We start from the raw sequence: 16,617 nt of genomic DNA, 5'->3' as shown, positions 1-16,617 counted from the left end.
GTGTGTATCGCCATCACCACATAGTACGAGTTCACTGAAAACCAGTCTGCATCAGAAGATAAACAGTTAATGACTAATTCATGTTCCTGTGGCAATAAAAGATACATTATAATAGCCTAACAGTTATATGACAGTGATAACCATCGTCTGTCTTGTTTTCCACAGTGAAGTGAAAACCTGCAGAGACCAACACGTGTTGATGCTGCGTTGAGAGAATGGTTTCTCAGACTAATTATCGAGGACACAATTCAAGCTGGTTTTACTTTTAGGCTTGCTATTACTACCATGGTATCTGGTGCAAACATTGAATAACATCCGTGAGCAGTGGGAAGACTCCTTCAAAATGAGGGGTGATTGATATGTAATTCTACAGCCCTATACTGCATTTGCATTGTCCTGTCTTAGTCTGTTGCTGTGTGGTATGTACTGTGTGCTCGGATATGGCATCATATATTGGATGTGTTGGATGCCTGTTGTATGACTTTATCATATTCTATATATTTATATTCCCAAAAGTGTTTTGAAGTTAATTGTTAATGTCATCCCTCTTCACCAGTCATTGTGCATTCCAACATTGGTCTTAATGTTGCTTTGAGTTGCATTTCATGTACGAAAGGCACTATATAAATAACGTTTTACTTACTTACTTTACTTACTTACTTACTTAAATCCAATGGCCTACCTACAGCTTATCTACACAGGACCAGGAGAAACCACAAAAGTGTCATAATAGCATTTATTGTTGTTAAAAAGTATCTACTTTATCTGGAGTAGCCTACTTTCACTTTGTTTGGTGGCTCATATGTTGCTAAGATCAACGTTCACTGATGGACAATGAAATACTTTTGATTTCCATAAACCAACAGTAAAGTTCTCCTGATCCATATTAGATTTACATAATCATAATCATCATTATCACTGGCTATATTTCAATATTGCTGCTGTTGTTGAAATGAAATATGTCTGTCTTACATGATGCCTTACAATTTCATAATAGTCATAATATATGGTTGTCATAATTTATCATTATGTCATGTCTGGTTTGGGTAGCGGAGTTGAGGGGTCCGCTATTTTTTTCACACAAATAAACATCCTCTACCATAGATATTATATACCTATAATATATACGTCATATTATATACGTAATATATACGTTCTCTTCCTTTAACAATCATTCAACCAATTAGAGTTGCTCCCACAACAACACTGTCTGGAAGGCTGCTGTCCGGTGGCTATCCTAGTCTATTTGCTACATCTTAAATTCATATTTGTTTTCCTTATATGACTCTTATTATGAAGAGTCAAACATATCAGGCTCTGTTGGCCTTCTGTGTCGCGCTGATTGTAACTCAGACAGCAGAAGGTGAGTTGTTCAGGTCTGTATTCTAGTTCAGGTCTGTATTGTATCTCTGGGCAGCCTGGCTACAGCTCCTCATACGCTGCTAGCCTAAGCCTGCTACATCAGCAGGTTGTTGGGTCACATCCCCTCTAGCATACCTGTCAACATTGGGATTTGAAAATAAGGGATATTTTGATGTCAATGGGAAAAGAGCAATGCTACCAGAGATCATTTAAAAACGGAGATAACCGAGGCTGCGTTCGTAAATACGCTCTGAAAATCTGATCACCACTCATGGAATGCCTCTTGTCCAATCAAATGACTTGGTCCCTTTATGACGTTGCACCTAGTGTGCGTTCCGGCGCTCTCAGAGCAAGATTACGAACGCAGCCCAAGAAACGAGAGGAAACAAGTCAACTCCGACATGGATATAGCGATTGTGCGCATGCGACAACGTCCAACAATTAAGTGTTAAATTATATTATATTATAGGTGAAAAATACGGGAGATTTACGGGAAAATATTTAAACGGGATCTATACTCTGACGCCAACGTGTCCAAGTTGGGTACGGTGTCTAAATGCCGGCATACAAATAAAAGTGCTTTATAATTACTGTATTGTCATCATCACACTTTGTACTTCATACAGGTATCAGAGTCTTATCCTCCAACCCCCACCTGACAGTGACTCAGGGACAACGTGCAGACTTGACCTGTCAGCTGAATGAGACGCAAGAGACCCTCACCCAGATCACCTGGCAGAAGAACACGAGGGAGTACAACATCCAACACAACTTCTACGTCATCAACCCCACCCACGGACCCTCCGCCGTCAACGGTCTGTTTGGATATATCTTTTTCAAAGGTCCTATTGTCCATTCTCTAGTACCAACTGCTTAAATCATGATGTTACATATCTTATCAGTCTTCCTGTTTTAATATGCACATCAGTATTGTATGCTAAGAACACATACGACCCATTGTAAGCTACTGTCTGGGAACGCGTCTGATGACCATGAATCCAGGTGTTGTAAGAACTGATAAGAAACTGTCACGTCTAACACAAGACAACACCTCCATTCATAGTTTTAGAACATTCTAATAGGCCATGCAGCTCTTACATCATAGTGGCCAAAAGGGGAAGGACTCTGTGCTTTCTAAAAGTATATAATGTATTGTAATCTAAAGAAGACCACCTCAGGTTAAGGTGCTATACTCTGTACTACACGTGTGATATTCAATAAATATACCACTTGTGCAATAGAGAGCATCTCTCCTCTTTCTTGGAGCAGTCAACAAAAGAACCGTGATTCTGATTCTTATTCTAACAGGTCCGCAGGAGAGAGTGAGCTTCACCGGGGACGTAGCTGCCCTGGAGGGCTCCATCCAGCTGGACAACGTGTCTCTGTCTGACGAGGGCGTCTACACCTGCATCTTCACCGTGTTCCCTAGTGGGCCGCAACCAACCGAGATCCACCTCACCGTCCAGGGTGAGAGACACTGGCGGACTCAGGGGGGGGGGGGCAGGGGGGGCGACCGCCCCTCCTGGTGCCCCCACGGTTGAAAAACGTTTCGCTTAAGTGCCCTTTTGAGTGGCAAAAATTTGAGGATGTGCCCTATTGGTGCCCCTCCAATGGTCTACATTTTACCATGTGCCCCCACTGTTGAAAAATATAGCATTAAAGTGCCCTTTTGAGTGGCAAGATTAGAGGACGTGCCCTATTGGCTGCCCTTCCAATGGTCTAAACTTGACCATGTGCACTGATGGGGTCCCATGTTATGCAGTAGGTGCCCTTTTTTTCTTTAGCTCTTTACCCCAGCTTGCTAAGCTGTGGGTTGTTTCAATGGAATTAAACAGTTGGGAAAGGGAAAGGGATTCCAGCTTTTGTCATTGCACAACAATTATATTCATGCTCTAGGCAAGGGGGTCAGAGCCATTGAAGGAGACCCTGGAGCAATCAGGGGGGTTCAGTGCCTCGCTCAAGTACACTTCGACACGTGGCCAGCTGGGATTCGAACCGCTGCGAGCTGCCAACCTTGCGATCATTAGACGCCGGCTCTACCGGCTGAGCCACAGCCTCCCCTGGTTGAATAAAAAGTTGGATGAAATTGTTATTGGAAGTGTTCATGCAGAAATGTTATTTATGAACTCTTTTGATGTTTGTGTCACACTATATAATCATGTTGTTCACCCGTAGTTCCGCCTGTGGTGGCGGTTACCGTGGAGACCCCGCCCGTGGCGGGCGAGGGGAAGGAGAGCGTCTTGGCTACGTGCACTGCGGCTAACGCCAAGCCGGCGGCCCGGGTACGCTGGCAGACGGGCGGAATTGGCCAACCGGTGACGACCTCAACCAACACGACGGTGAACGCTGACGGCACCACGACGGTGAGCGTCCACCTGACCGGCGAGCCCCTGAGAGACATGAACCAGGAGGAGGCGCTGTGTGTGGTGAACCACGAGGCCCTGAGGCAAGACAGGGTGGTTCCCTACAAGCTAGATGTCCTATGTAAGTTGTCACTGAAAGTGGTTAACATGGACATCACAGGATTTGGGTCAAATTGTACCCTGCTGATTTTCTTATTACCATATCGTGAGCTTAGAATGATAAGGTTCTATCTCCGTTTAGAATTCTAAGGTTCTATCTCCGTTTAGAATGATAAGGTTCTATCTCCGTTTAGAATTATAAGGTTCTATGTCCGTTTAGAATGATAAGGTTCTATCTCCGTTTAGAATGATAAGGTTCTATCTCCGTTTAGGGCAGTTCAGAGATATTGAGTGTCAAAGTTTTTACATTCCATTATGTTTTATGAGATGGAACCTTTGTGTTTTATTAATTATTAACTCAAAAATGTCAACATTTTAAAAATAACACCACACAGGCATTAATAAACACCTAATGGATCAGATTATGTAAGAAACTACATTTTGACAAAAATGGAGATAGAACCTTATAATTCTAACGTCACAATATGACAGTAATGTGCAATTATGATGTTCTCTGCCTGTTCTGCAGACCCCCCTCACTCTGTCAAACTGCTGCTTCAAGAGACTGTACTCAAGCAACCAGTGTTTCAATGTGTCGTAGACGCCAACCCAGCCCCAAGAGAATATACCTGGACGAGGTACCGTGGTGGACCTGTCAGTCTCGCCCTCACTCGATAAGCATCACACGTACCACAAGTCACAGTTTCAAACAGTCCATCAAAGACAAGTTAGAAGGAGTTAGTTCGACTTAGCCCATAAACATTTTGAGTTAAGGTTACATATTATTGTTCTCCCCAACCTGTTTTTCGAAGAATGACTTTCTAAAATGGCCCCTTAGTATAGGGCTCACACAAGGGCTCACACAGTTGTCACACAGTTGTAACCACAATTCTATGTTTCTAAGAGCCAGTACAGACTAGAGCAGAGATGGTCTAGTAAAGACTAGTGCAGAGATGGTGCTCATACATTTACATGCAGACAGACCCACTACAAACCAGTGTGGACAGCTACTTTACTTCTCTTTAGACAACTACTTTCTCTTACAGAGCCAACGGATCAAAGCTCAGCCAGACGGGAGGCTTGTTGGAGTTAGAGAAGATGAGCGTTGATGTCGGCGGGCTTTACAGTTGTGAGGCGTCCAACCGCCTCGGATCAGCATCTGGCTTTCTCTACGTGTATAAAAGTAATGATTCATGATTATTATTATTTTTTGAGTGGGGCAGTCCCACTCATATTTTTCATTTTATTGGATAGATACAGTGAAGACAGACAGGAAAGGAAGGAGAAGGGAGAGAAGGCAGGGCACGGGCATATGTGCGCACTGTAGACTGCGGTGCTAGACCACTGGACCACCCCAGGCCACGATTAATTTAAAGTAAACTCGTTTCAAATTTCCTTTCCATAATCCTCTCTCGTTGTGTATATTTTAGACGTGTATTTAAGATAAAACACATATTTAAAATGCATAATTAGAAAATAACATGTAGCCTACGTGGTGTGTAAGTAAAGCACTGTAAGAGACGAAGCTGGACTGTTGGAGTTGTAGAATCTTCTTGTCGGTAAAATGATGGAATGGATCAATCTATTGAGGATTGTGATCTTAAATGCGTTGTGTCATCTCAGGATAGATTAGGTGCGTAGCATACACGATTTGACAAGAAAATAGAATGTTCAACACGGGTCGGAATCTCTGTACTTGATTTATTAAGACAGTCAGCGAATGGTTCATCAGCACAGTATCTCAGCATTCGGCATTCAACGACCATTCCACGACATTCAACGACATCATTATGACATACAGACAGGCTTAAATACTCTTGACCACCCTCTGTCTGTGCCCTGGCGCCTAACCCCCAAGGTCTTTAAGATAACAACCTCTCGAGTCTGCATATTGTGGCGTTATTGCTACCCCTGAAGAGCAGGCTGACCTGGAAGGAACAGAATGTGTGTGTCTGAGTGACCTGAGAATAGAGTATGTGTGTGTGGGTCTGTGTCATGTGTGCGTCTGAGTGACAGAAGCATAAATGTTGCTAAACAATCAGTAAGATCTAACAGAATGTAAACACAACCTTGTCTGTCTGCAGTTGACGTGTCCAGCTCCGTCTGTCTGACCTCGTGGGGGTTCCTCTTCGTCCTCTATGCTGTCGCTGTGGTTGTCGGGATCTTCTTCTACAGAAGACTCCAGAGGAGCAGGTAATACTGTGAATCTGCACACCTTGATTGAGTCGTCTTAAGTAGCAATTGTGTAGTAATTCATCATATGTTGCTGTGTCTAACCCATGTCTAACCCTGTCTAACCCTAACCCCTGTCTAACCCTAACCCTTATAGTGAAGGATCCATCCAAACACCAAAACAGGTAAGCAACATCAGATCCACCTTATAACCTTTTCAGTAACATGTCATATACTACATGTATGTGTTGTATGTGTGTATTGTATTAGATACAGTGCCCTGTGTGTACCATCAAATAAAAGCTGAGAATCTCTTTAATTACTTTAACCTCAAAGTAATGGTTTGATTGCATGCTTCACTTGTCCCATTGCTTATGCATGGGACTGTATATTCATGTTTTAACATTTGATCTGTAAATGTTTTTGAATCAGCCAAGTACAGATGAAGGTCCTGAAAGGCGTCAAGCTGGACAGGGGTTTGAACCAGTGGAGGAGCAGCGAGTGTGATGATTCTATTCTAGAATAGTGTGATTATCTGCGATGATTCTATTCTATTTTCTGTGACATATTCTGGCTCACAGCACTCAGGGTTACACGAAATAACCATAACATTTGAAAAATATGAGAATGCACTTTATCCGAAATGAGTTTCAAATACTGCAGCTAAAGTAGCAACTTTAACCAGAAACAGCAGTGAATGTAGCTAGTGATACACTGTTTGCATTGTCCTACTATCTCCTTTTTGGTTTTTAAACAGTAAAACAAACACTTGCTGATAGAAGAGGTTTGTATGAATCGGACAACAAAACATACACTCCAGTTGGACGGAGAGTGGTTAGGTGGCTTTGTTACACCAAGGGTTTTTGTTTGCTTGTTAAAGCTAGTCTGTTTCCTTTGGCCATCTGTGGCTTCTGTTTGCGTTCAACACTGCGACTTTCATTCAACACAGCAAAATGTTTGTAATTGTTGTTGTTTTTTTGTTGATACTGAAAGTGTCTAGTTCGTGGTTCACACATGTTACTCCAGTGTGTCGAAAGTAGATGAAAGGCTTACAAAGGGCAGGATTACACTATTGAAACAATTCACTTTATTTTGTTTATGTTAAACATTATTTCATTCCATTGACACTGAAGGTGTCTGATGCCTGGCCTTACCTGTGTGTATGTTACTTACCTGTAGGCTGTATATTTTATTTATTAATGTGTTGTGTTCTGTTTATATTATCTTTTTAATATTAAATAGTAATTTGTTTAAAAGCCTCAAAACAGACAGCATCTTTGTGCCTACTACTGAATATGACCAGAAGAGGGCGCCATTCCCTTATTCAGAGCCAAAAGACTTGATATAACTTTTTATTTCACTTTATTTATCCAGGTTAGTCTAATTGAGATAAAAACAATCAAAAATATGTTTTTAAAGACACCTTTTTCAAGACTATATGCTGTACACACATATATATATATATATATATATATATATATATATATATATATATATATATATATATATATACAGCCCGTTCCAAATTATTATGCAAATTATATTTTTCTCAGATTTTCCTAAATAGTCGATGCAAATGACAATCAGTATAATTTTCAAGTCATCAACCGTTAGAGTATAATTCAAATTGTATTGAACAAACCTCCCAATGATAACAGTATTTTTTTTTTTAAATAAAAAACTCAAAATCCACTGTTCCAAATTATTATGCACAACAGAGTTTCAAAACATTTTATAGGTTGTAAAGAACTAAAAATGGTAATTTGATGAATTTAGGGTTAGGGGGTCATATTAGGAGGTCATATTTACTGAAATCAAAAGCTATTTCAAACAAAAACATCTTAACAGGTCAAGTTACATGTTAACATAGGACCCCTTCTTTGATATCACCTTCACAATTCTTGCATCCATTGAACTTGTGAGTTTTTGGTTGAAAAATCTGCTTGAATTTCTTTGCAGGATGCCAGAATAGCCTCCCAGAGCTGCTGTTTTGATGTGAACTGCCTCCCACCCTCATATATATTTTGCTTGAGGATGCTCCAAAGGTTCTCAATAGGGTTGAGGTCAATGGAAGATGGGGGCCACACCATGAGTTTCTCTCCTTTTATGCCTATAGCAGCCAATGACACAGAGGTATTCTTTGCAGCATGACAGTGGGCTCAGAAATACATGAAGACTAATTTCCAAACAGTCTTGTTTACTGATGAGTGCCGTGCAACCCTGGATGGTCCAGATGGATGGAGTAGTGGATGGTTGGTGGATGGCCACCATGTCCCAACAAGGCTGCGACGTCAGCAAGGAGGTGGCGGAGTCATGTTTTGGGCCGGAATCATGGGGAGAGAGCTGGCAGGCCCTTTTAAGGTCCCTGAAGGTGTGAAAATGACCTCGGCAAAGTATGTAGAGTTTCTGACTGAACCGTGCCTTCCGTAGCAAAATCATCTTCATGCATGACAATGCACGATGTCATGCTGCAAAGAATACCTCTGTGTCATTGGCTGCTATAGGCATAAAAGGAGAGAAACTCATGGTGTGGCCCCCATCTTCCCCTGACCTCAACCCTATTGAGAACCTTTGGAGCATCCTCAAGCAAAATATATATGAGGGTGGGAGGCAGTTCACATCAAAACAGCAGCTCTGGGAGGCTATTCTGGCATCCTGCAAAGAAATTCAAGCAGAAACTGTCCAAAAACTCACAAGTTCAATGGATGCAAGAATTGTGAGGGTGATATCAAAGAAGGGGTCCTATGTTAACATGTAACTTGACCTGTTAAGATGTTTTTGTTTGAAATAGCTTTTGATTTCAGTAAATATGACCTCCTAATATGACCTCCTAACCCTAAATTCATCAAATTACCATTTGTAGTTCTTTACAACCTATAAAATGTTTTGAAACTATGTTGTGCATAATAATTTGGAACAGTGGATTTTGAGTTTTTTATTTAAAAAAAAAATACTGTTATCATTGGGAGGTTTGTTCAATAAAATTTGAATTATACTCTAACGGTTGATGACTTGAAAATTATACTGATTGTCATTTGCATCGACTATTTAGGAAAATCTGAGAAAAATATCATTTGCATAATAATTTGGAACGGGCTGTATATATATATATATATATATATATATATATACAGTATATATATATATATATATATATATATATATATATATATATATATATACGCACTTTGTCAGTGAAAACCTTATTGCACATGTGTCAAATTAGCCAGTGAGTCATTATTCAACTGATTAGCTCCATTTACCACCAAGGTGGTTAACGTGCACACATACAGTGAACTGTACATACTACACATAGTTTGGCTGCCAAAGTGACTTCCTGACAATGACTTACTACAATAGGCAGTTTTTGTTTGAGTGTTTTCTAAAGATAATTAAAAGAACACTAACACTCTCAGTTTAATCAGACTCTAAATGCAAAGATACTGGACATGAAACTGGTTCTAATACCAACATGGGTTAGGGTTAGCGTGGCTATTTATAGTTCATGTCAATTGTTGCCTCTTTCTGCTCCTATTGATAGACACAGTGGTCCCTGGCCACCGGTGTCCAATCAGAAGCTTGATTAAAGCTGCACCACCTGCTACAGGCAAACTACACACAAGGGTTGAAATTCTGTACATTTCCACTATGGAAAGGAAAGTCTGTTTTGTTAATAAACTGTAGGCGTGTTCACCTAAATTTGTGAAATGAATGAATCAACTGGCACTGTGGTGGTATTGCTATTAAAAGTGTACAGTTAAGTTGTAGCTACAGGATGCTCTCAACCTAAAGTAACTGACATATTTGTTGCATTAGTTTTGTAACAAAGTAAGTATTGCTTTTAGCAATTGACATTGTCCCTGCAGTCTTTCCCTAAACATTCCCATAGCGTCTATGGGAAGGTAGCATGTAGCATGACATTCCCATAGCTTCTATGGCAAGGGTTAGGGTTAGGGCCACACACCATTTAGCTTTCCTCTCTTGAGGAATAGTCTCTCCACAGCTCATTAACAGTTTACTGTGCCAATATCAATGTCTATTTCAGTATGAGGGAAGTAGCATGACTTACTCCTGCCAAAATAAACACAACTTAACTTTATGTACGGTAGTCGCTTTCTGCTGCATATAAGATCTTGAAATGTGTATTCTTTTCTAGAGTGAGCCATCTCACACAGCTGATATATTAATTGGAATTCCCTGTGTTCACAATGGAAGTCCATGGACGCCACTGAGCACCTGTCTGTCTCTGTCAATTATTCCATCCATTAAAACAGCATTTGTCCTTTTGCCACCCCTATATAACTCTGTAACTGGATAGTGGATGAGTGCTACAGTATATACATTTGTATTGTATTGTTGCCAACAGTCTTAGAAAGTAAACATCAGAAAAGCAATAACCTTCTAATCCGGAACACTCCGGAGTCTCCAATTGCAATCATCTTTTTAATTACATTCCAAAGTGAATGCAAGGCTATGTTTAGGGAAGCTCAACTTACACATCATTGTTTGTATTGGAAGTTGTCTTTTTTAGGGCCCATTTTTCCTTGATGTTTTTTTTTCCTACAGTAGGAATTCAGAGGTACTGGCTTTGAGTTGTCCATTAGGAAAGTGTGCGTAATCGACATAACTTTAGGAAGTATTTAAATCCTGAATGACCTTGATGTTCTGGCTTTAGGGTATTGTACTGCACTTTGATTTCAGACGTGCCTAAGTTGTGCAGATTGTAATGTATTTTGCTATTGGATCCGCTTAAGGTTTGGAAGGTCTGTAATGAGTTTCCAAATGAATATAAACCCCTCAAAAAAAGTTCGGAAACGTTATTTTGGTTGATTATTCCTCCCCTTTAATAATACCAATTGGTATTGTATTTTATATCGTTGGAAAGCCTGATTAGTCACCTGATTAGTCAACGAGAGTGAATACCAACAGAAGAATTATTGCAGGGGATTTTGGCCAAAAAATTTGGGCCACTACCCACACGTTTAGCTGTGTTACTCATTCCACGAATGCATGATCCTTACAAGTTGTACCTCGTTGTAAAGGTGACTAATCAGGCTTTCCAACGATATAAAATACAATACCAATTGGTATTATTAAAGGGGAGGAAGAATCGACTGAAATAACGTTTCCAAACTTTTTTGGAGGGGTTTAGAATGGTATAGAGTAGACCATTCCTTGTGGTGGTTCTAATATCACTGCGCTAGAAAGGTAGGCTAATCCTAATGACGTTGTTCTTCAGCATCCTGGCAATGAATGTCTTCTGGAAAAATCATTTTCAAGGATGTATTTTTGGTACATCACCCTTGTATGTTAAATACAGTATATCACCCTTATGTGCCTGCCTCATTACCCATGTAGGTACTGCAGCATCAATAAATGGACTGTTCATTGTAAGAGTCAAAGTGGTTCTCCTGACTTATTTGTTCTCATGTCTTATTTTCTCTAGTTGCCTCAGTTATAAAATCCTGTATCACTAATCTCTGACTAGGGTTCTCCTTATGTACATTTACACATGGCCTCACCATCTTGGACAAACATACCAACTAATAACAATATGCAGTATACAAGCATGGTCTTCCATTGGTCCCTGTAACAACCTTACTGTGAAGAAGGGCGTGGTGTGTCTGTTATAGTAGTTTGTGAACGTAGAGGAGAACACAAAAGTGTGTGTGTGTGTGTGTGTGTGTGCATCTGTTGTGGGTCTGAAATAGGCGCTCCCCTGTCTTTGGAAAGGAATGATGAGGGGGACTCCGGGGTCGAGGTTCAGACTCCGGGGTGGGGGTGGGGGGGGGGGGTGGGATGGGATGGGCAGGGGAATGCAGACAAGACTTGTTGAAGGAGAAAATAGACTCTATTCCATCTGTCTGAAAATCTCCCCCTGTTGACCCATAGACGCGGGGGTCTGGTTAGGCTGTGATCACATGGCCAGGGCCAAGCCCTTAAAAGATCCCAGGCCGTCACGCCCGGCAGCCCACTCAGGTCTGACTGTTAGACACCCGCCTGGTCCGTGTCTCCCCTGGTTTCTCTCCTTCGGCTGCTGGACTGTCTCCCAGGCAGGTTCAACATCATGTCAGACACAGAGGAGGTCGGGGAGGATTACGAGCAGGACGAAGAAGAGGAGGTGAAGGAAGAGGAGGATGAAGAAGAAGAAGAGGAGCTGCTCGAGAATGCCGAGGAAGAGCATGAAGACGTTGCTGAGGTAGAGGAGGCTGACGAAGAGGAGGAGAGGGAACAGTGCGAGGGGGAGAGCAGCAAACCACGGCAAACCACCAAGTTCTTGCCCAACATCGCCCCGCCCAAGCTCCCGGATGGCGAGAAGGTAAAACATAAGTGCAATATTGAAATACAACTGTAAACATTTCAAACCTGCTAACTGTGACACTTTAAATGAATGTGCAACAATACTATGTGCAATATGACAACCCTTGTGTACATAAGGTTCAGATATAGGAAAAGTTAGGATATTTATAGCATAGCATAGAGTACAGCACAGTGTTTTATTGTATAGTATAGTAGTATAGTATAGTAGTTGGTGTACATAGCCTTTATTTATGTAAACCAGCTCTTTTCCCTTTTTTATTTTACCCTTGGCCCTCTTGTTTTTAGTCTTTTTTCCAAGCACCAGGGGAGCCCCCCCTCCTAAATTTCGTTGTATGGTACCTGTACTGTATTAATGACAATAAAGACCATTCATTCATTCATTCATTCATTCATTCATTCATTCATTCATTCATTTCAAGGTGGATTTCGACGACCTCCACCGCAAGCGCTTGGAGAAGGACTTCACCGACCTGCAGAGCCTGATCGAGCTGCACTTCTCCAGCCGGCAGAAGGAGGAGGAGGAGCTGGTGACCCTGCGGAGCCGCATCGAGCGCCGCCGCGCCGACCGCAGCGAGCAGCACCGCGTGCGCGGCGAGCGGGAGCGCGAGCGCCAGGCGCGCCTGGCCGAGGAGCGGGCGCGGCGCGAGGATGAGGCCGCCAAGCTGCGCGCCGAGGAGGACGCCAAGAAGAAGAAGATCTTCTCCAACAAGGCCTACGGCGGCTACATGCAGAAGGTGGACCAGAAGAAGGGCAAGAAGCTGACGGAGCGAGAGAAGAAGTCCAAGGCGCTGTCGGAGCGTCGCAAGCCCCTCAACATCGACCACCTGAACCAGGAGAAGCTGGCGGAGAAGGCCCGCGACCTCCTGCAGTGGCTGCAGCAGCTCCACGCCGAGAAGTTTGAACTGGCAGAGAAGCTGAAGAGGCAGAAGTATGAAGTCTACGTGCTGCGCAACCGCGTGAGCGATCATCAGAAAGGCTCCAAAGCTCCCAAGACGGCCCGCGGGGCCAAGGCGAAGTCTGGGTCCTGGAAGTGAATGTGTAAGGCACAAGACGTAATAGGGGTAGTGGTGGTCTAGTGGATAGTGAGTTGGACTTGTGATCGGAAGGTTGTGAGTTCTAATCCCGCCGGAAACCACACCACTACTAGTGTGCCCTTGAGTAAGACACTTAGCCCTCAGTTACTCCAGGGGGAATGTCCCTGTAATACGTAATTGTAAGTCGCTTTGGATTAAAAGCGTCTGCTAAATGGCAAAATTATTATTATTATTATTAAGAAGTGTCACGATAACAAAAGCCAGAACAGAAGGGATCAACCTCTTGTCTTTGGATCATTTTAGGAACCCCCACTTTCATTTACTTTGTATCATATTTCCGGAGGATTGCGTGTATGTGTGGAGGGACTATAGTGTAGAATTAGCTCATGAATGATCTCCTATTGTATTTATAGGTTTTGCACAAGTTGTCTTTTTTTTTATGCATTGTAGTTGTCTAATGTAAACATTCAGTATTTTTCACTAGTTATGTGATTACACTTGTTCTGGGCAGGTGTTAACTGTTTGAATGCTGTTATGCATCGAGTTTGAGTGATGATGAAAAGTGCTTTGAGTTGCATTCATGTACGAAAGGCGCTATATAAATAAAGTTTCATTTCACTTCACTTCACAATGATGATTACAGTATATTAAAATCAGTGAATGTTGGATGCAGCCCTGGTCATTATTTCACCTAATCATTCTTTGTAGCTAGAATTGTTAACTGTTACATACACCTCGTGAATGTTTATTAGTTTGTGTTGGAGTGGGTCTGATAAATTGCAGCTCATGTTCAACAGGTGTGGCACATATGGCTCTGTGAAGAGTTATTTCAGTTTACCTCAGGGTAAGTTGAACGAATGCAGTTCTTCTGACCTGCAGGTATTTGGAAGGAAGAGTCAACTAGAGTCCAGAATGACAAAGATTTGCCGTACTATAGATATAATTGAATTATATTGTAAACATTAAGGTTAGCTAGTATGATTTAGAAAAACTTTCAAATGTCCAAAAAGATGCTGATTTGTAATCGACATCACTGCTAACTCATAATAGATTTACTCTCCTCTTAGCTGCGTTATTGAAAAATAGTTTTCAGGTTTTTCGCTCAATGCCCAGAATACTGCCTGTGAGGGTTGGAGAGAGATGCTCTGTTATATCAGTAGAGGGCACCAAGGTACCAGCTCACGGCTGGATGTGCAAGATTAGAAGACTAAAAAGCCTTTCACATGATCTGGCTTGCAGCTGTGCAGATTGGCAGGTCATAGAGGACGACTTGCGCTTTCTCAAAAATACTCTTTCACTGTAGACTCTTTTACTGTTAGGTCACCTAATAATTGCTTCCACTTGCAATGCCTTCCCAGTGTGACACAGTGTGACATGTGCCTTAGGTCTGTCAAAGTCCTCAGAACATGTTGGCAGTACCTTGCACTCCTAGCTGCCCAAATGCCAGGACATTCAAAGGCATCGTTACATCACTACAGGGGATCGCAATATTAAGTGGCTCCAAAGGGTTCCTTAGTTCCTTCTAGTTAGATACAGAATTCCTTTGGGTTCTTCCCTTTGATTCATCAAGCCACCTGTTGTTTCAAAGCAGGAATCCCTGTCAGCACATACTGTACAGTACCCACCAGGAAATCACTTCACACATTACAAAATCAATGAACTGAAATGAAAGCTATGTCACAACAGGAGTTAGGGACATAACTCATGTGCAGTTTTGGAATTGTCATTTAGGCTGGCTGTGCTATCGCCTGAGTGCTGTTATTCTTATAACCGGGAGGATCTATTTAAGCCTTCCAGACACTGCCGTTAGCCGGCAGGTTTCCATAGAGACTGCGGGAGGCCAAGACTGCAATCAGGCTTTTCTGCCCCCTTCGGCTGAATGTGTGGCAGTTCATATTGATGAATGAAAGAGTAAAAAAAAAACATCTGGACTGACCAGAATATCATCAAATATCATTCATCAACATCAGGCCCCTAATTTGCCATTGCATCAGTAAACACAAATATGTCCGGTTTCCAAAAGTGTAGAAAAAAATCTCCCCCAAAAAAGAGTGTACAAAAAATAAAAGTGTAGGCTACATTCAAATCCATTGTGACTGAGCAATTGTATGTTAATTAATAGCTGCATCGTTTGGGCTGAGTCAGCTTGATTGTCTCTAGTCAATAAGCATACCTATTACAGAGCAAAGTCACACTGCACAACAGTAATTGATGAACAAAACGAAATGATATAATGTTGTATAATAAAAAATGTTGGGAATGATATCCACACCTTTAGTATGAGAAACATTTAAGTTAAGATGCAGTACAGGACGAGAGGGGGTACGGGTGGCAGCAGCTGTAGTCACCGCGGGGGGGGGGGCGTTGCCTTCTCATTAGTGCCAGAGGACACTGGGCGCTGCATGACTGACAGTAGCTACTCACCCTTGCCATAGGCCAGGCTCTCTACCCCACCCCGCCTCTCTTTCTCTCTGAGGACTGATGCACACAAATGCACAGAGAATCGCACGCATTTTACTGAGATTTGAAAGACTCAAGGTTTGGTTTGATAGACGCTAACCTCTTCCGTTATCATTTCAACATTCATCATCCAATTCCAACTCAACATACCCAATGACTTCTGTCAATAGTTTTTTTTATTTCTGTTGAATCAGTTGTGATGTTCAGTATCTCACTCCGTATGGTTGTAAGAGCCACTACGCTGCAGGCTAGCTGAGGGGAACATGAAAGAATCCAGTAGACAAACGTCTTTAGTAGGAAAGGACATCTGCAGTGCCGTAAGCTGCCCTGTATGGCTGGTAGATCACTGTGTCACCTCATCTCATCTAGTGCTTCTTAGTTGTAGTGTTTATTAGTAGAAATGCAGTCTGGAAAAGTAAATTAGACAAAAGTCCACTCCTACAGTAGTCCACTCCTACAGTAGTCCACTCCTACAGTAGTCCACTCCTAGTCTCCTACAGCCACTATGATGAAAGCAGAGCCTTGATGTAATAAAGCCAGGCTGGGTGAAGGTTAAGAGGAAGCCATGCTGAGCGTGTGTGTGTGTGTGTGTGTGTGTGTGTGTGTGTGGGTGTGGGTGTGTGTGTGCCATATGCCAGGGTACTCTATGCATCTTCCATCGGGGTCGTTAAGGGCCTGTGCGATGCAGGTTTCTCCTGCTTCCTTTGAATTATTAACAGTCTGTAATGGAAAGAGGCCCTTTAATTGCTTTAATGAAGGAAGTGGATGAGATTAAACCTGTAAGTAGTTACTGTGAGATAAAGAGC

At 42.1% G+C, this 16,617-nt stretch overlaps 1 protein-coding gene across 1 annotated transcript; it reads left to right on the top strand.

The window, feature by feature from the left end:
• Positions 1-12,063: 12,063 nt before the first annotated feature.
• On the top strand, positions 12,064-13,351 carry tnnt2c (troponin T2c, cardiac; the record flags this gene model as incomplete). The annotated part of the gene is made up of 2 exons (XM_080537594.1): positions 12,064-12,315; positions 12,737-13,351. 2 exons carry the CDS (start codon positions 12,064-12,066, stop codon positions 13,349-13,351), a joined length of 867 nt encoding a protein of 288 aa, XP_080393720.1.
• Between the last annotated feature and the right edge of the window lie 3,266 nt (positions 13,352-16,617).

The sequence above is a fragment of the Nansenia antarctica genome (assembly GCF_963989245.1).
Source record: "Nansenia antarctica genome assembly, chromosome: 8".
NCBI lineage: Eukaryota > Metazoa > Chordata > Actinopteri > Argentiniformes > Microstomatidae > Nansenia > Nansenia antarctica.
Note: the sequence above shows the minus strand (reverse complement) of the source record. Positions and strands in the feature narration are given on the sequence as shown.